We start from the raw sequence: 26,226 nt of genomic DNA, 5'->3' as shown, positions 1-26,226 counted from the left end.
TTTGGTGGTTTTGAACCCTTTTCGTTGTGGAGAAGGGCCTGACCTGACAGTATCAGACTTCTTCAGTTTTGTGGCGTCTGGTATCATATGAGTATTAGTTCTCCCTTAAAAACGGTAGTAAAGTAAGCTGAGCCGTGGTCAGCGACACTGGAATTATGCAATTCTACAGCCTCTGCGTGTTCTGCAAATTTAGGATGTATCAGACCTAAACGTAGTTCTCCTTCAGCTGCAGATTTAAACAAAAAATTGTGTCTAGCACAGACGGATCAATATTTAATTAAAAAGATTAACAGGCCACCCTTTAGTTCCCGATTGCTAAATTAAAGTGTGCCACTGGTGCTACTGAGATGAAAAGTTTGCTCAGACAGTGTTAATATGTGTGAAAATGTAAGAATAGTGAAATAATTCCAGAGAATGTGATGCTTTACGCTGTATAATTTAGTCAACATCTGCTATACAATTTGGTCTATATGCCTGCATTATTGCATTGGTCCTGTCAATCACACATCCTGCAACATCCCTCCAGAAGTACTGACTTGACCCTAAAAGTACTGGGTGGCTCTAAACCGTGGTACAATAATAAATCGTCCCAGAAACCTCATGTAAAACCAAGCAATGGCAAAGCCAGTAGTCTCGCCTATGTGAGAGCTATTGTTTTTGGCAGTGTGTTTTAATAATTTTGCACACCATTGTGGCTGCTGTCCAGCGTTGTTAAAAGTTAGTGGGATGGGGTGGAGTGGGGTAAATTAGGATACGCTGGACGGGGATATATTAGGGTGGAGTCGGATAGATTGGAGGAGAGTGGAGTGGGGTAGATTGTAGCAGGGTATATTTGGGTAAAGTGGAGTAGATTGGAGTGGGGTGGATTAGAGTGGAGTGAGGTAGGTTGGAGTGGAGTGGGATAGATTGGAGTGGCATGGGTTGGGGTAGAGTGGTGAGGGGTATAGTAGTGTTAACGCATCCCTCTATGATAATTTATTACACATCAGGACTCGTTTTAGGCCAATTAATCTTTTGACCCAGTTGAGAGACACCTTAGGACGAGATAGCTATTCAATATGTCAATCAATACATCAATAATGTCATCAATATTTATCACAACAATGCATTTCACTTTAGTCAAAGTCATAAATCAAATCAAGACGCTACCATGACCTTTCAGCCATGAATAACCACACCAGTTTAGTAGAATTTTATAAGTTTTATTCCCTATTAATTACAATCTAATAGCATGTGCGTCAATCTCAAAACCAAGAAACATAATAGCATAGTCACAATATGGCAACTATGGTAAGATTTCATTAAAGCGAGAATCACAAACATCAAAACATAACACGGCGTGAACATAAATCAATTTAGCAGAATGTCAATAACGCGTCAGTTCAACAAAGCATAGATTCAGTCGTTTGTCTATTTGCGTCAATTTTGATGAACACCTGTCCTATCCACTGATTAGCATTAGCATGTTGGGCTTCATGCAAAACAATTTGTAACACCAATTTGTAACACATCTAACTAAGGTCTCTGTCAAAAGTAAGCAGTTGGTACCTAGAAAGGAAAAGCAAACAGACAAATCACAATTGTATTGTCATAATTACCCTCCAAAGTTTAGGTCAGCGCACAGGTTCAGTCTTCGTCTTCAGGACATCAGTCAATTCGCCATCAGTCAAAACTCAGCTCCGGGGCAAAAGGGCACTTCCCTCATAAGGAGGTAAAGTGTAAACTGGACAATCTAAGGGCGAGGATGGTTTTAAGTAAACCACCAAGTCACCAAACAGAGTGTCAGAGTTTCTGGATAAAATGAATAGCATTCCCTAACCCACCTAAATGACTCCCCGTGACATGGGTTTTTATCCCTTTTCCATTGTACATTCCCCCAAAATTCTATTGGTCATCTGTTATACCCCACTATCCTTAACCTATCAGAAAATACATTAGGTAACCCAACTCTTCACCCCATATTATTTTACAAGTCTTTGATTGGTCTTCATAATTGACGTCTTCAGAGGTGGCACGTCCGGTATGATTTCATCTTTCTGTAATTCTTTGCACATCTTTTGGTCAGCAGTTCCATTGCCTTCACCGGTTTGAATGACCTTGTACATTACATTAATCTACGCTGTTTCAATTTACTTTTAACATTTATCCTGCAAAGGCTGTGTGAACGGATCTAACATGGTTACATTCGTCTTCTAGTTTGAAGAAAAAGAACACGCAGGGTCATGTCCCTTTGTGAGTCAGCATACTGAAAAATAGAAAAATGCATTTAATATGAGAGCCAAGCAGCTAAGCTTCGGCTCATGCTAACTTAAGGCCTATGGGGATTTCAGCACAGATTCAATAACGCAATCATTGGTACAAACTTATTTAAACATAACATAAACATTTTAGTCATTATTATTATTCTACGTATACATTGGTGGCCACTCCCCGTGGTCACAATTCAAGTGCACGTCTTGAGCAAAATTACTATTATTATAGTTTCTATGCAGCATTATCACACATTGATTCATAAACATTTCATGTTAATATAGATTATATAAGCTACGCTCTCTCAGTCCCTCCTCTGATGACGTTCGTCATCACACAAACCTTTCCCTTTGACCTTTCACTTTAATTTTTCACTTTACGCATAATGCGCATTTCAACATCTTGCCCTTTGTGTGAACTTTCCCAAATTTCATTAAACATTTTCTCTTTCATTTTCTTCATGCTTTTTACTCCTCTTTGTCCAATTTCTTTTAATTTTATCATTAATTTTGCATGCCCCCATAATCCTAATAGACAGGCCAGAACAATTAATAGAACCCCTAATATTTTTGCAAGTACCCCATTCCAAATATTGCTAAACTAGCTCCCTGCTCTGGCAATTCCTTTTCCTAATTTTTCCCCACACTCCCGGTTCTTTCAAATCTGCACTATCTTTAGTTAGGTCAGTAAGCATACCTCTAATCTTTTTACTATTGTCTGGTATATATGAGCAACAATGACGCTCGTTGAGCATCTTGCAGACTCCACCACTCTTTGCTAAAAGAATGTCTAAAGCAAGCCGATTTTGAAGAGTCATAGCTCTTTCCGCAGCAAGTTTAGTATCCATCAGGAGTATAGCCCCTGTAAAATCTGTCAGCATGTTATCCACAATAGTAGACAACTTTTGAATCTTTATGGAGTTTAAGATAACCCCTACTGAAGGAATTATGGCTCCAAATATGTCTCCAACGACAGCAGCCGCTGTCTCTCGCTTTTGTCTAGGATGTTGTAATTCAGATATTTTAGGTATTTGCTTTAAGTCATCAATTTGGTAGATCTTTGGGAAACTATTCCCAAATAACATGTCCCATACCATCCCTTAGGGAGACGGTAATAAGCATTAAGTCCACAAATATAATAGATCCCAGGGATCGCTGGATCCTGTCCATTTAACATGAATGTCCATTTACTCTGAAACAAAAACACATGCCTGCATTCACTCGTTCCCACAAATAAAGTGTCATGTACAGATTTTGGCCTATATATACAAAGCCTTCCTACATGTAATGCATCTATAGCTAGTTTGCCTTGCGTCTTTATTGCAGTGTAAGCATATTCATTTGCATATGTGCCTTTTTCTAGCCCCTTTTCTAATCTTTCTTTCAGTGCTTTGCATCTATCATCGGTGTGATCTAAGAAGCTTTTCTCTACAGGTGTCAATAAGCAAGTCAGATTATTGCGGTGTGCATAAGCTGTCCCAAATGTAAGTGTCGGTTCAAAGAAACCTCTAACTAGTTTTATACTATGCTATTTAGCTAATTTGTTCAGAAACTCAATCACAGGCACAAACGAAAACACTACATCCAAATTTGAATAAAAGTATTGCACATGCTCTTGATTAGAGAATCTTGTTAGTAGCAAACTACAACTTATCCCGTAAGTTAACGGTAAGCTATGGTAGGTGACCCCTTCTTGCACTGATGAAGGAATCTTTGTGCACACATAACAGTTTTTCGCATCCATGGTCTCAACATACTCATTCAGCAAGCGATAGAAGACATTAGTAGAAAGTTCCCCTTTTGAATTAGTTCCCTCATGCAAGTGTCTTGCATCCTGCTCAAACTTTTCCCACGGTGTTAGTGTTGCAGTCTCAGGTTTTGAAGCATTGTTAGTCGCTTTCTTATCCAACCACGGCATTCCCACAATCACACCTACAATTATTATCGCACACACAACACCTAATATAAGACTTAACCAACCACACACCTTACCCTTTTTATTACTACCTCTATTATAGGCCATGTCTGTAAAGAATCAGATAGCAGAATAACAATTAACTTGAGGACAATATAAAAACTCTTTTCTTTCTCTCCTTTTTTTTTTTCTTGATGCAAAAGTCTCTTTCTCTCTGCGTGTATTTACAGCGTTTCACTCACTCCAGGACCCCTTTGTCAAATCAGGTTAGCAGCTTGTCATAATCGGGTTTTCAAAGTCAATTCAGGTTATCAGTGTCACATCCGGTAATTTAGAAGTCTCTTTCTCAGTTTTTCAGCTTTCTATTTTCTTTTCAATTTCAGTTTTAACACAATCTCCTTTTCTGTTTGATTTCAGGTCCCGTAGTATTGGCCTGGTACTTCTCGATCAAAACAGAACGCTAAAAATTCCTGTTGCCATTCAGATGTTGTTGCATGTGCCCACTCAGGACCTGCGTACCTTCTATTTGCGGTTCTCTTTCTTTTCAACCTGCGTTCACCTTGTAATTCTCCTTCACTCAGATCTTCTGTTCTTGTGGTATCGGTTTCTTCTGTTATTGCTTCACCTGGTACGACCTTTTCATTCGCAGCCTGCTTCTCTGGCCAGTTATCTCTCTTATGCGTCTTTTTCCTGCTTGTCCTTTCAGGACGCTGAACAGCACCCTCCTTTTGTGCTATGGTGTTTTCTCTTGATGGACCTGCAACTGGCTCAGGGGATGCCGGTGTACTTTGATCTCTCTCTACTATTTCCCCTTCTTCTTCTTCTGGATCTGTAACAGGTTCAAGCTCTAACCTGTATCCGTCTGCTTCTGGGAGAACCTCTCCTTGATTTAGTTCTCCTGCTGCCTCTACTGAGATAGGCACATTGTCACCTCTCTCAAACTTATTTACTGTTTGAGGGACTAGGCTGTTCTCAGTGGGCTCTCCTGCAGTCTCAGTTCCCTCTTGGCTATTCTCAGGCCCTGAGACTTCCCTCTCTGGAACTGTTGAGTCGGAAACTTCAAGTTCCTCATCAGTTGGACACGTTACCTTCTTTGTGTGACTGGCATGTATCCAGTTTGGAACGCCTCACATTTCACAGCAGTGGTTGTTGTCAATATTACTTGATTTGGCCCCTTCCAGCGCGGCTCCAAACACTACTTTCTCACGTGCTTCTTGACAACCACCCAGTCACCGGCTTGCAGGGTATGCCCTGGATCACTGATCGGTGGCAATGTGTTAGCTTCCACCTGGTGAGAAAAAGAGCAAACCACATCAGCCAAACCTTTGCAGTAGTCCAACACCATATCATCTGTGATATTCACAAGAGCATTTGCAGGTACTGCGGGCAGCCTCATAGCTCTACCCATAAGGATCTCGTGGGGTGATAGTCCTGTGTTCTTATCAGGGGTGTTCCTCATCGACATCAGTACTAAGGGCAATGCATCTGGCCATTTCATATTGGTAGCTGCGCACATCTTCGCCATTCTCGATTTTAAGGTACCATTCATTTGTTCTACTAGTCCTGATGCTTCAGGGCGGTAGCTACAATGCAGTTTCTGTTCAATGTCTAATGCGGCACATAAGAGCTTAATCACCTCATTGTCAAAGTGTCTGCCCCTATCTGATTCTATAGAGACCGGAAACCCGAACCTGGGTATTAGTTCCCTAAGCAGCAGCTTTGCAACTGTGAGACTGTCATTTCTACGTGTGGGGTAAGCTTCGATCCAGTGGCTGAAAACACACACAATCACCAACACGTACTTCAATCCTCCACAAACAGGCATCTCAATGAAATCCATTTGCATCTTGCTAAATGAACCTCCAGCTCTCCCTATGTGGCTCAATGTTACCACAGTCCCTTTCCCGGCATTCATCTGTTGACAGATGATGCACCTGTGACAGGTAACCTCTGCAGCATGTCTGAATTTTGGGTTAAACCAGTCAATCCTGAATGACCTGATCATTGCATCTCTCCCAAGATGTGCCTGCCCATGGTAGAGCCTCGCAAATTGTGACAGAAGACTGTTGGGCAAAACCAGTTTCCCCTCCTCTGAGACCCATAAGTCGTCAGCTCTTTGTACACATTGCATTCTCTGCCAGGAGCGTTTTTCCTCTTTGCTAGCACGACCCTGTAGTGTTTTCAGCTCATCTAGTTTATCAACCACCCTTAATGCAAGGTTCAAACATGTGTCATTTTTGGTTTGCAGTAACAGTTCCCACTGGTCCTTGAACGATATACAGTTCAATGCGCAAAATCTTGCGACTTGATCTGCATAGCCATTTCCCATGGACACAAAGTCTTGCGACTTAACGTGAGCATTGCATTTCACCACGGCAATTTCAAGAGGTAACTGAATCGCATGTAACAAATCCTTAATTTGTTCACCATTTTTCACAGGAGAACCAGAAGAGGTCATGAAACCTCTCTGTGACCACAATTGGCCAAAATCATGTACAATTCCAAATCCATATCTGCTGTCAGTATAGATAGTGACTCTCAGATTTTCAGCTGCGTGGCATGCCTTAGTAAGGGCAATTAATTCTGCCACTTTTGCGGAATACACTCTCTCGAGCCAGGAAGCTTCAATAATACCAGCTATGGTACATACAGCGTAACCGGCTCTCAGCATTCCGACTGAGTCTCTCAAACAGGATCCATCAACAAACATAATGCAGTAATTTTCTTTTAACTGCGTATCTTGAATATCAGGTCGGGGCTTGGTACATAGTTCTGTTACCTCAAGGCAGTCATGCTCCACTTCCTCTTCATTATTAATCTCGGTATTCTCAACAGGAAGCAGATTTGCCGGGTTTAATACAGTACATCGCTTCAGTGAAACATTAGGTGACCCCAATATAATTGTCTCATATCTGGTAAGTCGGGCATTTGTCATGTGCTGAGTTTTGGTTCGAGTTAGCAAAATTTCAACTGAATGTGGAACCATTACTGTCAAAGGATGTCCCATCACTATGCCTTCACACTGCGTGAGGCTTTGACCAACTGCTGCAACTGCGCGCAAACAACCCGGTAAGGCTGCTGCGACGGGGGTCCAAGGTAGCTGAAAAATATGCTATAGGGCGATTTGCACCTCCATGGACCTGTGTTAAGACCGACAAAGAACAAGCATCACGTTCATGACAAAACAGTAGAAAAGGTTTCGTGTAATCAGGCATACCCAAAGCTGGTGCCCTGCACATGCACTCTCTCAATTCCATGAATGACTCAAGCTCTTCTTTGGATAGGGTTATGGTGTACGGTTCATCCTTAATCTCTCTACCTGTCAGCCTTATCAATGGTTTTGAGATAATTGAGAAGTTGGGTATCCACTGGCGACAGTAGCCCACCATTCCCAAAAACATCCTGACATCTCTCTTTGTTGTCTGGGGGTTCATTTGCAAAATGGCTGTCACCCTTTTCTTCGATATTCTCCTGGACCCTCTCTCAATCAAGTGTCCTAAGTACTTCACCTCTTTCTGACAGTACTGCAGCTTCTTTGGCGACACTTTATGTCCGTTCTTACCCAAATGATTCAGTAAGGCAATTGTGTTATATTTACAGTCATCTTTTGTCCTGGATGCAATCAGCAAGTCGTCAATGTACTGTACTAGTGTCGAATTGAAAGGCAGTACTAAGGATTCTAAGTCCTTTTTCAATATCTGGTTGAAGATGGATGGTGATTCAGAAAACCCTTGAGGAATTCTGCACCAACTGTACACCTTGTCCAAGAATTTGAAACTGAATAAAAACTGTCTGTAATCATGAAGAGGCACCGAAAAGAAGGCTTGTGACAGATCTACAACGGTGAACCATTCAGCATCGCACGGAACCTGAAACATAATCCCTGCTGGATTTGGCACTATGGGGCAACCCTCCACCACAATCTTGTTTATTTTTCTCAAGTCCTGCACAATTCGAACCTTCCCACAAGGCTTTTTCAAACCCATTATCGGTGAATTACATGGACTGCTCAATACCTCCTTCAGGACTCCCTGTTTCACAAAGTCTGCAATTATTTGCGACACCTGAATAAGGACATCTTGTGCCATGTGATATTGTGGCACCTGGGGAAACACTGCATTTGGCTTCACTTGAACTTTAACTGGTTCCACTCCTTTTATCAGTCCCACTTCCTTTCCTGTCAAATCCCACACTTTCTCTGTCACCGTTCCCTGCAATTCGGCTGGTAAGTCGATCACTGTAAGCATCAGGAATAATGTTATCAAAGGGTAATCTTCATTGGCATTTCCTGTCTCTGACTCAAAGAACTGACCATCATCCCCTTCATTATCACTGTTTGCCTGCACCTCAATTCCATCATTGGAACATGTAATCGAGCATTTCGTCTTGCACATTAAGTCTCTTCCCAGTAGGGATACCGGACTTGAATCGCAGACTACAAACATATGCAGTCCCTGGAAGTTGCCAATCTCAACTTGCACTGGATCTGTAATTGGATTTGTCAAGTACTGATTTGCTACTCCAACCACTCTTATGGTACGCCCTGAAAGTGGCAATTTCGGAACTTCTGCACTTCTGACCGTAGAGCGTGTAGCTCCGGTATCAACCAAGAATGAAACCTTATGACCCATCACCTTTCCCTCTACATAGGGTCCCCTTTGATCTATCGCTAGGGATGCTGCAAGCCTGCATTCTTCACTGTCTGAACTGTCATCCAACCATTCCTCATTCATTCCATCTTCACCACGCAATGGGAATTGCTGTACTGTATTGTTTTGGCTCATCACTTGACCTGTGACCTGCTGAGGAAGCATCACCTGTTGCTGTCCCATTGGAGCCATTGGTAGTTGCATTTGCTGTCTAGGTACCATGGGAACCTGCTGTTGTACTTGCTGCATTTGCGCTGGTTGAACACGCGGCATTTGCATTTGCTGCATGGGCTGTAACCCTTGCATCTCAACCATGTTATTTTGGAAGTTCGGGTTTTGATTTCTCAATTTTGGACCTCTCATATTTGGCAATGTACCTACATTAGTGCTTTGTTGAAGGACACCATCCTGCACCACATTTGGGCATTCCCGCTTCCAATGCCCCACGCCCCCGCACACGTGACATGGTGACATCTTTTTCATCCCTTGTAAGTCATTTTGAACCACAACAGTATTCAAGTCTGGACCGCGATTCACAAAACCTCGACCTCTTGGTTGTGCCTGAAACACACCATTCCCTTGCGGTTGCTGCTGTATCATCTGCTGAATTCAATTTCCCTGCATTCCTGCTTGTGCAGCCCTTATCTGCATCACCATCACTTTCTCCTTCAACTTTTTCTGCTTCAGCTCAATCTCATCACTACAGTATTTCGCATATTGCAACACCTCATCAATCGGCTTTGCTTCCCAACAGATCAAATGATTCTTAATCATCTGGCTAACCTCTGGTCTCAACCCTTCAACAAATCTGAACACAAGATGGTTCATGTCTTTCGGCTCAATGCTCTCAGTACCACTGTAATGTTTGAATGCCTTCAACAAGATCATAGTAAAGCATGCATTGATTCCTTAACCTCCTGTGGCAATTTTCTGACAGTCAGTCACTTTCGGTGACACTTTCTGCTTCAAAAACTCAATCACCTTGTGATAATACTTCATCACCTCATCAGAGGGTGCTCCGGTCACCTTATCCCTTGCCAGCTCCTGCGTCGGCCAGTCTATCCCTCTCTTGCACGCAAGCCATAAGTCGGGTGGAACAATGATCTCAAACAAGGTATTCAGGTCTTCCCAGAGACACTTCATAAGCTTCATAAACCTATCTGTTTGTTGGTACCACTCAATCGGTTTCTCCCTCAACCTGGGATAATCATTAGTGAAGGATAGGATGTCTCCCCTGGACCACGGTACATGGATTAGAACCCCACCAGTGGTTTCTCTCATTGGTAGCATCTTTACTGATTCCGTATCTGGGGAAGTTTTAGCTTTACTTGATCCTGGACTCTCACCTTTCTCCTTGTCTCTTTTCTTAGCCCATCTGCTTTCCCACTTTTCTAAGGCTCCCCAGATTTGAGCACTTTGTAATATTTCTTTTAAATGCGCTTTCATTCCGGCAGACCTCATATGCTCAAAATCCTTTGAGTCAAAGTCTAACCTGTAACTTCTTTTCAAATGTTTAGTATTGTCAATATCAATATTGTATTTGTCTGCCAGGTTCGCTAACTTCTGATGTACCTTGCCTACTTCTTTAGTAATTTTAGGGCATAGACATCTCAATTCTGCTTCTGTGTATGACTCTAATCTGTTTACCCCCATTGTTCCGTCCACTAATTCAGCAGCTTCCACGCCCAGTCTAGCAAAGTTCAGGTACTCATCTTTCCCCAACCTTTCCGGTTCTATTGCAGTTACTGTAGTCTTTTGCGTAGTAAAGGTCTTCTCTAACCACTCATTCAACTGTTGTACCGTAAAACCTTGTAAGGAAATGTTCCCTGCATGCATCATCGGCGACTGTGAAGCATTCGTAATTATTGTTTGTGGGGTTAACACCCCTAACCCTGCCTGTCTCATTGTTTCCAACGGTGCTTCAACTGGGCTAAGGTCTATCAAAGACCTTGGTTTTTCAACCGCTCGCTCTCCTGGGGCCATTAGCTGAGGGGTTCCTATGGACCCTCCTCTTATTACATCTTGGGTCATTACTCCCTGATCACATACACCAGGCTTAACTTGTGCATACAATGGCACCAGTGGACCAACAGTAATTGGCAATGATATTGCAGCTGGTGTCTGACCTGGTCCCAAACCTCGTGGAGCAGCAACTCCAAAGGTCTGATTTTCTGAAGCCAGGGCAGGTATTAATGGAGGACCTGCTGCTGGATTATACCCCGGTATCAGTTGTGGCTGCGGCTGGGACAGCAATAGCGGAGTTGACTCAATCTGCACTAACCTCGATTTTGTATAGATCGGGTCTGGCGGCACTATCAGATTTGTAGTAGTCTCTAGTACTGGGACGTCTGGATAGATTCTCTGTATCTGCGGTGGAGGTTGCAACTGTATCTGTATGTCTGGCGCAGTGGGTACACTGACACCATTCTGTATCAAACCCGTATCACTAGTCTGTACTGTATCAGTAACTCCCTTCTCCTGCGTCTGGTTCCCAGGACCCGCGCTAGTGCTCTGGACATTGTCGCTTACCGCATAAGGTGGCGGGCGATCATGCAATAGCTGATTTAAAAATTATTCGTTATCTGAATCATCATCTTCTTCTTCCCAAGATCTCTTAGTTTCTTTAGGCTTACTAGTCTTTGCCTGTTTTACAGGTGGCTTTCTTTCCCTGCGTCTCATCTCCCTGTGTTATTGCTGGGGATAATTTTAATCCATCAACTATTCCCCGTCTCCACATTTTGCTTTCATTATCCCACCTAGCTTCCGCATAAGACTTTTCTGCCCTTTTTATTCTTCTTTGGAATTTCTCTTGTCTCTGTTTAAGAGCCATTAAATCCCAAATCGCTAAAGCCTCATACTGAGCAGGCCTCGGAGGTGGCTTTTGTACACTTAACATCCACCTTAAATTCTCTAGAACTCTCGTATTGAATGTCCTGTGTTCTGGGAATGCCAAACATCCCTCCTTTTCTGTTAATTTGCGCCACTGTTTCATCCATAAACAAGGCGCAACACCTTTTTCCTCCATGACAATGTAAGCCGGAGTACCCTCAGGCGGTGTAGGCTCCCCTTCACTCGCCATGATATATGTGTCTCCTTTCAGAGCACTCTTAAAAGCTTTGACAAAATTCATCTTTGTGTCTTTTCTTTAGTTTGTATTTAATCAAGAAGTGACTTTAGTTCCCAGGACACTCTTCACCCATCTTTCTCAACCTATTGCCCCTCACGGACGGCAGCCAATCCGTTCGCGACCCCTCTCTACAACTGACCTATCTCAGCGCGGCACCACTGACGTCACACTTACATACTGCAGCTGACAAAGTCTTGCGGCTCGTCCGCCCCTCACTGGATTCACACCAAACTAATGCAAAATTACTGCGAGCACCTTTTAACAACAACACAAATTTGCCGGTTTACTACAGGAAGGGTAACACATTCGCTTCAGAACTTTACAGAGATTTCACTTGAAGCCTCGGCCGCTACTTTCTCCTTCTTAGTTCCCGCATACGCAAGCAGAATTCGACCCGCAAATCCTACTCTCGACTTGTCAATGGTTCGTCCTAGTGCACTTTAGAACTTGCCAAATCTCCATCGAAGGTTTCATACATAGAATTTGACTCAAACTCGACTTGTCAACCACGCCCGATTGACCTACTTAAACCGCGCAAATTACAACATAAACCCAAGTGTCTCCTACACTTGTCAATATACTCCGGAGTCTTAGACCACAACGGGTCCGTACATGAACAACCAACCACGTGGATTATTTTGAGCACAAAGCGCCACACTCATATGAAGTACGCCGACTTCCCTACTCTCATACTGCGGATTACGCCCACTCCTACTAATACAACATTACCTGGCCTAGATACACACAAACCTCACAATTCACCTGCGAAATGCATAAGCTGAGCAAGCGCAAACCCTACACCATACATGCTATGACGCCGAGAACATTTCCAACTCACTTAGGCAGGCTCCGAGATCCCAGGAAAGTCATGGTGAATTTAGAAACACATCATACCTCCAATTTGCATTATCTCAGAAAAACAGTCTAAACAAAAAGTCTCCGTCCTAAAGGGCCAAAGGGCCAAACCGTCGCTCTGCTACCAGAACTGTTAACGCGTCCCTCTATGATAATTTATTACACATCAGGACTCGTTTTAGGCCAATGAATCTTTTGACCCAGTTGAGAGACACCCTAGGACGAGATAGCTAATCAATATGTTAATCAATACATCAATAATGTCATCAATATTTATCACAACAATGCATTTCACTTTAGTCAAAGTCATAAATCAAATCAAGACGCTACCATGACCTTTCAGCCATGAATAACCACACTAGTTTAGTAGAATTTTATAAGTTTTATTCCCTATTAATTACAATCTAATAGCATGTGCGTCAATCTCAAAACCAAGAAACATAATAGCATAGTCACAATATGGCAACTCTGGTAAGATTTCATTAAAGCGAGAATCGCAAACATCAGAACATAACACAGCGTGAACATAAATCAATTTAGCAGAATGTCAACAACGCGTCAGTTCAACAAAGCATAGATTCAGTTGTTTGTCTATTTGCGTCAATTTTGATGAACACCTGTCCTAACCACTGATTAGCATTAGCATGTTGGGCTTCATGCAAAACAATTTGGAACACCAATTTGTAACACATCTAACTAAGGTCTCTGTCAAAAGTAAGCAGTTGGTACCTAGAAAGGAAAAGCAAACGGACAAATCACAATTGTATTGTCATAATTACACTCCAAAGTTTAGGTCAGCGCACAGGTTCAGTCTTCGTCTTCAGGACATCGGTCAATTCGCCATCAGTCAAAACTCCGCTCCGGGGCAAAAGGGCATTTCCCTCATAAGGAGGTAAAGTGTAAACTGGACAATCTAAGGGCGAGGATGGTTTTAAGTAAACCACCAAGTCACCAAACAGAGTGACAGAGTTTCTGGATAAAATGAATAGCATTCCCTAACCCACCTAAATGACTCCCCATGACATGGGTTTTTATCCCTTTTCCATTGTACATTCCCCCAAAATTCTATTGGTCATCTGTTATACCCCACTATCTTTAACCTATCAGAAAATACATTAGGTAACCCAACTCTTCACCCCATATTATTTTACAAGTCTTTGATTGGTCTTCATAATTGACGTCTTCAGAGGTGGCACGTCCGGTATGATTTCATCTTTCTGTAATTCTTTGCACATCTTTTGGTCAGCATTTCCATTGTCTTCACCGGTTTGAATGACCTTGTACATTACATTAATCTACACTGTTTCAATTTACTTTTAACATTTATCCTGCAAAGGCTGTGTGAACGGATCTAACATGGTTACATTCGTCTTCTAGTTTGAAGAAAAAGAACACGCAGGGTCATGTCCCTTTGTGAGTCAGCATACTGAAAAATAGAAAAATGCATTTAATATGAGAGCCAAGCAGCTAAACTTCGGCTCATGCTAACTTAAGGCCTATGAGGATTTCAGCACAGATTCAATAACGCAATCATTGGTACAAACTTATTTAAACATAACATAAACATTTAGTCATTATTATTATTCTACGTATACATTGGTGCACGTCTTAAGCAAAATTACTATTAATATAGTTTCTATGCAGCATTATCACACATTGATTCATAAACATTTCATGTTAATATAGATTATATAAGCTACGCTCTCAGTAGAATAGGGTAAATTGGGGTAAAGTGCTTTGGGGTAGATTATGGTGGGTAGATTGAGGTGGAGTGGGGTAGATTGTAGTGGGGAGATTTTGGTAGATCAGAGTGGGGTAGGTTGGGGTCAGTTGAAGTGGAGAGGTGTAGACTGTAGTGGGATAGAATGGGTAGAATGGAGTGCAGTGAGATAGAAAGAAGTAGAGTTGGGTAGATTGGAGTGGATAGATTGAAGTGGAGAGTGGGGTGGGGTAGGGTAGATTAGAGTAGAGTGGGCTAGATTGGAGTGGACTGGGGTAGATTGGAGTGAGGTAGATTGGAGTGGAGTTGGCAGATTGGGTGGCAGTGGGGTAAATTGGAGAGCTGTGCATTTGGGCAGATTGGAGTGAGGTAGATTTGAGTGGAGGAGATTGGGGTCAGCTGGAGTTGAGTGGGTAGATTGGAGTGGAGTGGAGTGGGGTAGGTTTGGGTTGAGTGGGGTAGATTGGAATTGAGTGGGGTAAAGTTTACTGGAGTGAGGTAGTGTTTGAAATTGAGTTTCTGGTTGGCCAGGGTATGCACCTAAGCCAGGCAGAACCCACCACTCTAGTCAGGGCAAGTAAGTTACACCCTAAAGATAACCTTGCTCAACCCCTGGTAGTTTGGCACTGAGCAGTCAGGCTTATCCTGAGAGGTCATGTGTAAAGCGTTTGCATAACACACTCACACCAGTGACACAATAAATACATCACAAAAGAGACTCCACACAGGAATATATAAAAAATATGCTTTTTATCTTGTATATATCATAAGACCAAAATCACATAATCATTGATACTGTGCATAGCATTTCACTGAAGTAGTGCTCATTGTTCTGGCTAATGCAGGAACCAAAATGGTACACATCATATACTACCTTGCCAGCTAAGCAGAAGAATTGCATGGTCAAACGGCATGAATTGCAGAATCAGTTCTAGTAAGGCAGCACATTAAAACATGTTACATGAGGCTACATAAAAAGAAAAGATACATTAACCACTGCATCAGTGTGGGTACTGCTGCCTGGTTCCAGAGGTCGGGCCCATGGAAACCTAAACTACCACAAATGCGTAAATCTCCAGATATCCCCAGTGTACCAGTAATAACGAGCCCATGCAGGCACTGGGGCCTCTGCCTCCCTATTACCAGGGTTACTGGTCATCTGTTGGCCTTCCTGAATTTATAAGCAAATAAAAGGTATCTTCTCTTGACCTAGCTGGTCGTATGCCCTCCCAAAAACACAGTAGGGTACCGAAGCACTGGTGCACCCACTATCGAAAGTACCCCAAACTTGGAACAGTCGAGGTTTCTATGAAGTAGGGGCCTAGGAGCCACTGCACGGCTATTAGATACCTTAAGATAATTGGTTGTGCCCACTGAAATCGACTGCCTTCATGGAAAGATGAAGTTGTATTGCGTGTGAATGCCTGTGCGTCTGCTAGGGCAGATATGGTAGTGGCCCCCAGGGTATGTGCTTAAATGGGAGGGCCAAGTACCATCGCCACATGAGGACCTTGCTCGGTCTTTCCCCTGGCCGTGCGCCCGTGCTCTCTTTCTTCGAGCGTACGGCCTGCAGACAGTTCTTTTGGGATAGGTAGGGAGCACCTCTCTCCCACGCTGGGGACAGGGGACACAGAGCAAGTTAGCCTGCTGTTGCAGTAGGCAATAAAGCACTCGCCATGTGCATAATTCTTTTAACACAGGGCAGGACATAAAGCTTTGGTGGCGCTCAGAGGGGGCACATGTAGTGAGCAGCTTACAAGCAGACCAGCACATCCAAGCTGGTAAAAGGGCAGGGATGGCAATACTTCCTCACGCCACCACAGTGCCTTGGGGAAACTAAAGTCGGGGAGCAGCTGGCAGCAGGGCAACAAGCAGAAAAGCAACCAGTGGAGTCCTTTATGCCACCCAGCAGCAGCAGATAGCAAGGCAGCCACAGAAGAGCAGTCCAGATGAGTCATTTATGCAGTCCAGCAATCCTTCTGGCAGAGTTTCTGTCCCAGTTCCAAAAGTGCTATCTAATCATGGGGCAAGAGCCCCTGTACTTATAGTCCAGGTGCCCAGCTTCTAGAAGGTGGGAGAAGGCTCCATCCAGATCGGACCAATTCCAAGAATTTCCCTTCTCCCCCACTCTGGCTCAGACATCAGTAGGGGGTAAACGATCCCTTTGTGTGAGGGCAGGACACAGCCTATTCAAATGTAAAGTATCAACAACCCTCTTCTCCCAGCCCAGGAAAACCATCAGTATGTGGATGAATGCAGATGTAACTCTGTCACAACTAACTCTCCCTGATGGATGGCTGTCTGGGAGAGTATGCACAAAGTGGATCTGTCACTCTGTCCCAGATGTGGATTGGAGTCAGGCTGCAAAGCACCAGAGTTTTAAGGACATTGAAATGCCCACTTTCTAAAAGTGGCATTTCTGAAATAGTAATGTAAAATCCACCTACCCCAGTAAGCGGGATTTCTCGCTACCATTCCAAACATACCAAACATGCCCATGTTACTCCTCACAGATCAGAGGTTACCACTTAGACAACTATAAGGGAATTCCCAATGTAAACCTATAAGAGGAGCAGCACTCACAGCAGTGAAAACAAAATAGTGTGTTTGTCTCTACTAGGATCTGTAACACATAAAAATATATGACCTACCATTTACTTACACAGCACCCTGCCCATAGGACTATCTAGGGCCTACCTTAGGGGTGACTTAGGTGTAGAATTAAGGGAGTTTCGGCCTTGGCAAGTAGTTTAACTTGTCAAGTCAATGTGGCCGTAAACTGCAGTGGCAGGCCTGAGTCAAGTTTGAAAGGCTACTTCTGTGGGTGAGACGTTCTGCAGGCCCACTAGTAGCATTTAATATGCAGGCCCTGGGATATGGTACACCATTTTACAATGTACTTACAGGTAAATTAAATAAGGCAAATAGGTATAAGCCAATCATACTAAGTTTTAGGGGAGAGAGTAGATGCACTTTAGCACTAATTAACAGTGGTAAATTGCCCAGAGTCCTAAAGCCAACAAAAAGAGGGACAGAAAAATAGGGAGGAGTAAGGCAAAAAGTTTGGGGATAGCCATTCAGAAAGGACAGTTTCCAACAGGTAGATTGGAGTGAGATTGCTTGTGGTAGATTATAATGGATTGGGGTACAGTGGATTGGGTTAAGTGTTGTGGAGTGAAGGGGCGTAAAGTGGAGGGGAGAAGAGTGAAGTTGTGTGTCATAGAGTGGAGTGGAGTGGCATGTCCTACAGTGGAGAGGTGTGTTCTAGAGTGGAGTGGCAGAGATTGGATTATAGTGGTACAAGTTTTCAATTGAAATGACCATTACATTTGCAGAAACATACATTTTTAATGTGCACAAAAGATGATGTGTGGAAATGTCATCACCTAGTTTATTGATGTGTATTTTGATCGTATTTATTTGTTCCAGCACACTTCAGAATTACGAGAAATGTGCTTCATTTGTACCAATTCTGATATATTCTGAAATAGCACAGTTCATTTAAAGGCTTTCACATTTTGTTGTGCGCTAGAAAAAAAGCCTTTTCTTTCACAGCAAGATTGTCACATAAATTCTGCACTTTGAATTCAGAAAAAAAAGTAAACACCAAGCACCCTCTGAAGGCAGAGTTTGACCTTTGCTCTCTGATTTTTATTGCACAGCAAATGTAATATGGTAAGATTTTAATGCCTGTTTACAGAAAGCAAGTTTGTGGAAGAATACAGTAAACGGGTTACGGGCCACAGGATACACAAACCCAAGCTTGACAGCCTAAAACAAATAAAGCCAGCAAATGGAAAGCAATCAAGTGTGAGTTATAAGCCACAAAGCCAGTGGTAAGCATTGGGCAGAATGCATTCCTTGGGAAGTTTTCAGAATGCCCCCAAGAAGTCATTAGCAGGCTAGGCAGCTGCACTGTCTGGTAGGCTTCAACCTAAAAAGGAGAAAGGGATTAGGAAAGGTAAGTAAAATGGAGGTGATATTAAGGATTGCATTAGAATAAAATGGAAGGGTACCACAAAATAGAGTCTCCTCCCCCACCCCCCAAAAAAAGCGAACTGTAAAAAAAAAAAAAAAAAAAGAAGTTAAAACTTAATTAAAATAAAAGTATCCGACGTTAATGCAACAATCTTTGGAACACAGGCCAGAGTGGGGGTAACTCTTATGACCCCTAGTGTAAAGAGAGGGTCCAAGAGGTAGAGCCACCGAGTATAGCTGGCGCTACCCTATGATCGCTGTAGGGTCTTTAGTCAGTCGTTGCACCCAGCTACCACTGCACTTGACGCTCAGTGTTCACCCACTGATGAGGTTACCTCTTTCTCCTCCAGCATTTTGTCAAACCAATGAAAATAGAGTATTTCATGCACAGTGGCATACGTCTCAGCTATTTTAGACAACAGCAGGCTTGTGGAGGAAATGTGGCTTTGCGTTTGGGTGAATGTGTGACACATCGGCGCCTGTAGGTCCATGTGCGTCTATGCCTGGAAGTGGAGCTTTTCCATGCAGTTAAATCATTGACAGGGTAGCAAGATGGCCTTTCGGCTCAAATTGGCAAGTAGGTCGAGTTACTTGTAAGTTACTTTGATCAGTTCCCCAGTTGGACCAGGATAGCCTCCCACCTCCGCCGTTCCTACATAACCAGCTCCTGGAGTACTCTGTGCTCCGAATCCCATACAGCGAGCCATAGGGACACTAATACATTTCACATCAACTCGACAAATGAATTGTATGGCAAGAAATTGCGGACTGGCTACGGGGAACTTGGGATACAAGACTTACATATTTTATTTTATATAATATATAAACCGAAGTTGAAGTTCCAGGAGTGATTAAAGCAGATCACAAGTAGCCTGAGGAGCCCGGTAGCTGAATTGTGTACCTTCTGACCACTTCCTTGATTTCTAGCTTTTGAAAGCTGGCCATTTAAGAATGACCCATGGAACCAGGAAGAATCTACATATTTGTGGTCCCCATCATCAATGACATAGGTGCATTAAAGTGATGCAGTGTGCTTAAAGTAATTATCAATCATTCATATTGATTCAAACATTTTCACCAGTAGTTTGTTGCTCCCTAGTTCAGCCTGCTCAATTTTGAAATGGCGAGTGGTATGTCAACAAGGTCGAAAGCGGTCTGCGATTTCTTGTGTTGCAATTGATAGGGAATCTGGGGCCAGATGTAGCAAACTTTTGCGAGTCGCAAATGGCCCGAATCGCAATTTGCGACTCTGCAAAATCGGAAACGGGATGCAAAAATCCCATTTCCGACTCGCAAAATGCGACGCGAGCCATTACCGACTCGCAAAAATAGCTACCCCATTTTGCGACCCGCAAATAGGAAGTCGCAATTTGCGAGTCGCAAACCATATGCAATAGCCACTCGCAAATTGCGAGTAGTCGCAAAAAGCCCATTTTGCACTTCCAATTTACCACTAACTCAGAGCAGGTGGTAACCAGAACCAAAGTATAAAAGGAGACCCAGAAGGCATCTGGGTTACTCAAGATGGCGGAGATATATGTGATAGCAAGGAGGAGGAGTGCCCACGCCGCACAGCAGAAGAGGAGGAGGAGCCAGAGACAGGAGAAGATATACAGAACCAGGCAGACACTTTTCCAACAAACTGAGGAGATATATGATAAATACAGACTTAGCAGTGCAGCAATACTAGATTTAATAGATCTACTCAATCCGCAGCTTTAACGCCAGACTGTGCGCGGCTGCGCCATCTCCACACATGTGCAAGTGCTATGCTCACTGCACCTCTTGGCCTCGGGTAGCTATCAGGGGGTCATTGCCGTGGCAGGTGGGGTATCCCAAAGTGCACTTTCACAGTTCTTCAGAGCATTCCTAGATGCCATACTAACACACATGTCCAGATACATATACCTACCCAGGAATGAGGCAGAAATCAACAGCACCAAGTTGGAATTCTACAGGATTGCCAACTTCCCCCATGTCATAGGGTGTGTAGACGGTACACATATACAAATATGCCCTCCTGCAAATCTGGAATATCTGTTCCGCAACCGGAAGTGTACCCACTCACTGAATATTCAGGTGGCATGTGACGCCCATTATGTTATCACTGACATGGTTGCCAAATTTCCAGGAAGCACACATGACTCCTACATCTTCAGGCACAGTGGGATACACCAACGCCTAGAATGTGTGGAGTTTGGAGACGGATACCTCCTAGGTATAGCTGAATACACCTTGAAGACATACACACAGGTCAATGTGGAACCCATCAATGCCCAGCTAACATTGTACGTTTTGTGCCAAACAGGTGACAGTGCATATGCACTACGACCATGGATACTTACCCCGTACTTAACACCCAGCAATGAGACAGAGAGGCGATACAACAGTGCACATAGGAGGACCCGAAATATCATAGAGAGGACCTTTGGACTGCTGAAGGCAAGATTCAGATGCCTCCACAGAAGTGGAGGTGCCCTCCAGTATACCCCAATAACAGCTTTCAAGATCGTTGGCGCATGCGCTATACTGCACAACATTGCCACCAGGCGTGGGCTACCTCTCACCCCAGAAGACCCAGATTCAGAGGATGATGAGCAAGAGCTACCACATCGCCATCATGGGGATAGAAGCATTGCAAATCAAGGCAGACAGAGACGGGACCACATTGCAAACCAATACTTTGGAAGGTACGTGCTAACTGTCACCACACTCACTAATGTCACACACAAAGGTGTGAAGTGGAACAAACAAGGAATTTAATAACGTGCACCAAAAAAACTATATACATAAACTACAGTTCAGGGGCTGTAAAAGTCCACCTGGCATGAGGACACATTAACCTCATGCGCCTCTACTCCAGGACAGTGTGTAGCTCACACTCTACGCCGGGCTCGCCCAGCATGGCTGGTTCCTGGTGTGTCATCAGTGCCCTGTCTTGCGCTACCACTGCGCAACACCCTGGTGTCACTGGCTGAGACACTGCTAACGGTGGAGCCCTCCTCGCTGTCCTGCGGCGTGTCTGCCGCGCCCCTAGCCACCTGTCGTGCCTCCATTAGATCTACTGCGTGGCTGAGACGTCCCAGCCCACGTGCCACATCACTGGCAAAGTGGCCCATGTCCACCAGGAGGCTGACCGTGCGCCGTGACAGGCCAGTGGTGTTCACAGGCAGTCTGACGATGGAGGCAGACATGCGGTCCAGCCGGTGGATGAGCTGCCTGTCACGGCGCCTTGCACCCTCTCTCTCAGTGATAAGTTCTGACACCAGTTGTCTCATTGAGAGCGCAAGGTCGCCAACATGGGTATTTAGCTGTTGCAGCTCCGTGTGTACTAGTTGCAGCCCTGTGTTCTGGTTCTGTTCCATGCGTCGGATGGCCCCTGATATGTTCCTTATCTCTTGTGTCTGCAGGCGCTGACCACGTAGGAGTGCAGCCTCGGCGGCCGACATGGATGCGTCCCATGACTCAGCCTGCGGCACTGGAGTGACATTTAGATGTCGCCTGCGACGCAGTGGAGGCTCCGTGTCCTGTACACCGGCACTGTGGCTGGGACCGGGTGCTGGCTCACTCACAAGTATGGCCACTGGTGCATCAGGAGGGGACTGTGTTTGGGTGGTGCAGGTCCCTGAGGTGGGTGGTCCTGAGTCCTGTGCAGGCTGGTGGCTGACCTGTGGCCCTTGGATGCGGTGGCTGGAGGTGGTGTTGTGTGGGAGACATGTGGGACATAGGGAACACACTGTCAGTATCTACCATCTGTTATCTACTTCCTAATAAACTGTTGCCTATCAACTGCCTACTTGACTACATTGCCCATAATGCACCATGCAGGTGGTTGCTACTCTGAAATGGAGCTATTTTGGTTGTGCATGCTGCTGTGTACTAGGTGGGTGGGGGTATGGCAGATATGGGTGTACAGGCATGTCTCATGGTACTCACCGGTTGATGGTCCTGGCGCTGACGTGTACAGCTCTCCCATCCTGGACACTGCCTCTGGCTCCAAGGTCTCCTCCACTCTTTCCTCCAGGGGTGTGGGTGTTGGTATTGTGGATGGTCCCCCTCCAGTGCCCCTCATCTCCCGGAGCCGCTCTGCCACCCTCTCCTTGTTCCGGGAGCGCAGGTCATACCACTGTTTCTTCAATTCTTCTATACTCCAGTGGCTCACACCCATGGAGTTGACCTTGTCCTGTATTTCAGTCCAAATCCTTTTCTTTTCCACCTCTGGCACACTGAGGGCTGCCCTCCCAAAAAGTTGTTCATGGTGCTGGCAGCATTCCTCAGTCAGCACCTCCAGTTCTTTTTCAGCAAATTTCAATTTGCGCTGTCTAGGAGTGTCTGCCATGGTAGCTGCTGTTCCTCCTGTCTGCAGTTCAGCAGTTTAAAATGGGTGTGGTCCTCCCTCCTCCCAGGTGTATTAGTAAACTTCCTGGCTGTGATGTCATCATCAAGAGCCAGGAAATGTTTTCCCGAGTGTTCTGCTGCACCTGCATTCAATTTGGGGCACAGTCGCAATTTGCGACACCCACTCGCAATTTGCGTGTTCATTTTTAGCGCGGTCGCAAAAAGCGACCTCGCAAACAGCGGACTCACAATCTGCGGTGCAACTTCATTTGCGAGTCGCAAAATGAAGTCGCTTTTTCTTCTTGGATACCATTTAGCGAGTCGGAAATTGCGAGTCGCAACGACTCGCAATTTCCGACTCGATAATTTTTTCCTACCTACATCTGGCCCATAGTTTTTAAGTTCTTCTAGACCGTGCCTTTTGGGACCAAGACTTATCAGCATGTGGTTGTTTTCTGACACGAATGTAAACAAAAACATAAGGGAGGACCAGCCTTGTCTTCTCGTCAAGATCACTTTTGGGGCATGGTCAGGCCTGATTTGCATATTATTGTTCCCACTCTGTCGTGGCACAACAAGCCAAAAATGATGGAATTTCTTAAAAGTTGGCATCGGTGGTTTATGTTGATTCAAGCGGTTTGTCAGTTACTGTTCTGCTGTCCATATAACGGTGCCAGGAATTCCAGAGAACACAGAATTAAACTAGAAAGGAGGGAAAGAGGTCGTGGTTAGGTCCTGAAGAATAATAGGAAGTTGTCTGAGGTTTGCCTTCGTTTCCTTTCCTCGAGTCTGAGTCACCAATGTGCTGACCAGGCTTCAGTTGCCCTCCTGAAGGAGCAGTGCGCCATCTACTGTCTGTGCTGAGCGCCTGCACTGCCATGTTTCAGCGATTAATACTGGCATAAGGGAGGTACAGTAAAAGATTGTGCTCAAGCGATACTGGCATGATCTTCTCTAGAGTTTTTTCTTTACTAGGCAAAGATGCCCAAGTAGGGATTTCACATTTTTTGAAACCCCATAAGGCATTTAGCACGTTCTTTAACGTAGACATTGCACCCTTTTCTATGTCTAGTAACAATAATACAATGTTCAAGAAATATGCGTACTTCACAGTTACCTATAAGTATCCATACCTCTGCAGCCACCTCCAGGCCATGAATGTGCATGTCCGGCAATGATGAAACACAAATGAATGCATTAATTGAATGAGTTAAAATGTTTGCTTATTAGTTAATAAAAATATAAACTTCAAAAGGCAAAAGAAAAGCCAATCAGACTGTGCACAGTGCCGTACAGAATATCAACATTAATACATTCCCTAAAAGGAAGCAAAAATTAATTGAATGAAGAGATTACTCAAAGATGAACATGATCAATTTGATGACAGAGGCACTCATTGAAAGTGTAACGCAGTAAATGAGATTTGTGCTCGTGTTGTGTTTGAATGTGCACTCTTAAAGCTGACTTCCAGCTGCTTGAGGCTATAAAAAATTTAAGCTGCGATTAATTGGTCTCCTGTGGTAAAAGGATTTTGCTACCTGCCGCCCTGGGCACATGTCTGGGTGAGCCAGGTCATAGGGCCAGTTCTAGCTCTAGAAACGAGCTGTTGGGTGACGGGATGATCGAAGGATGATAGAGCGTTTACCTTGCTTTTGACACCAAAGCAATCGGAGGAATGGGTGTATTTAAAGTTTAAACGGTATTTGATAGGACAGTGAATATGGTTACACCAATGCACCCAATCACATGTACACAAACGGTTTATCTTTTAAAGTTACACATTTAATAACTAGATCGGCGTTAGTTGTTGTTGTTCATTAACGGGCTGTGAGGATAGCAATGGGATCAGAAACTAGCACTGCCTTTTGAGTCTGGACTCCCTAACACAGAAGAAACTTAAGGCATCTGTTTCCGCTTTACATTTTTAGAGAGAATTCGCCGCAAATGTCAGGTCCTTGGAGCCCCGGCATTCAGAGTCGGGAAAGGCAGCAGTGTGCATGGCAGACATACAAGACTCCTGGGGTGGCTCCTCCACATGTGCGTTTGCCACTTTAGAGTAAGCCAGCTTCTGGAGCTCTAAGCCCCTCTCACATCAAAGGCACAACTCGTTTTTCATGTGAAGGTGCAAAAACATACACTTTTACTAGATTTTTTTTTACAAGTCACTTGTTACCATCTACTTGTACCATGTTAGCAAGGTCAGTAGGGTTATTGTTAGTTGTGGTTATTGTTGCTTTTTTCCTTTGCCCATGAAGATTGAGAGGCTGAGATGGCGACAAGAAGATTAGAGGGGGTAACCTTTATATTAGTCACAGTTTCCAGCGTGGAACATCGGCCACTAATCTATCCTGCCACGAATGCCTGTGGGTCGAGTGTATCTGATAGTAAGAAAGTGTAGTGCTGATCAGGAACTTCCTCAGAGCTCCGCATGTCTCAGCAGCTCTTGGAGAATAATATTGGCAGAATAGATCTACGCCTAATGTATGTGCTACAGAGTTGTATGTTTAAACAACTGGTCACATATTTGAATCATCGTAACATATCTTAAATGATGAATGTGCCTGTAGCAAAACACAGTATGCAACTTACTGGTCACTTGTCTGAAGCTTAGTAAAATTACACTACGGGATTGACCCTTTTGTAATTGTGACAGTGGATTCCAGCATTTGTTGCAGAGAACTTTGTGTAACATGCAAGCCACACATTCCTATACGAGTTACAGAGCAACTGAACACATTCTGTGTCACTAACAGGCATACACTAAAATCCTCCTCAGAATTACCATTCTGAGCTATAGAACTAAAAAAACGTGAGTCTTCACCTATGGGGAATGTTAGTTGGATGTTGTTGCCTTATATTTTGTGCCAAGAGAACATTTGATGATTGCCTACTTAAATATACACAAAAAACCCTAAGCGTTTGGATACTCCCTAGTTTGACTCCACCAACCAATCCATCAATGAACTCCTATTTTAATTCCTCTTCATTGTAGTCCTAGCTTGAAATGTAAGTGCTGTTTTTTTTTTTTTTCAAGACGCATGATCAGTTGTAGAATGTCCCTTGTAGCATTGGAAAGGGTAAGGATTAAGTGTTAGACCTGTTATACATATCTGCTTCTCAGGAGATTCCTTGGGAGGCGGCTCTGTGACAACAGAGAATGTGACTTATGTTCACTAACCTCCAAAATTCACAAAATCATTGTCATACACTCTGTACCCACTAGTGTTAGCGACAAATGATGCTCCTTTCTTTGGATCTCTCAGGGAAGTCTAGTGCCATACCTGAGGACTGTATTTGTTCTGAAGGACTTCTGTATGTGTAACATGTTTGTGCATGATATCCTCACAATTAGTTTTTTTTCTCTTAATCTCCACAAACAATTTTAGACTTCAATT

The 26,226-nt window shown here is 43.9% G+C and overlaps 2 protein-coding genes across 6 annotated transcripts in view; one reads left to right on the top strand and one right to left on the bottom strand.

Moving 5' to 3' along the window:
- The window catches only part of ADCY9 (adenylate cyclase 9), a 453,549-nt gene that overhangs the window by 220,934 nt on the left and 206,389 nt on the right, over positions 1-26,226 (top strand). The gene's annotated exons all lie outside the window — the stretch shown is intronic.
- On the bottom strand, positions 18,152-22,851 carry LOC138261483 (t-SNARE domain-containing protein 1-like). The gene is made up of 2 exons (XM_069210457.1): positions 22,430-22,851; positions 18,152-18,449 (listed from the first exon to the last, which is right to left on the bottom strand). The coding sequence occupies exons 1-2, from the start codon at positions 22,830-22,832 to the stop codon at positions 18,445-18,447; spliced, it is 408 nt and encodes a 135-aa protein (XP_069066558.1). The 5' UTR covers positions 22,833-22,851; the 3' UTR covers positions 18,152-18,444.

This window comes from Pleurodeles waltl, chromosome 10, assembly GCF_031143425.1.
Source record: "Pleurodeles waltl isolate 20211129_DDA chromosome 10, aPleWal1.hap1.20221129, whole genome shotgun sequence".
Classification (NCBI taxonomy): domain Eukaryota; kingdom Metazoa; phylum Chordata; class Amphibia; order Caudata; family Salamandridae; genus Pleurodeles; species Pleurodeles waltl.
The sequence above is the reverse complement of the archived record's forward strand: the minus strand, read 5'-3'. Positions and strand labels throughout refer to the sequence as shown.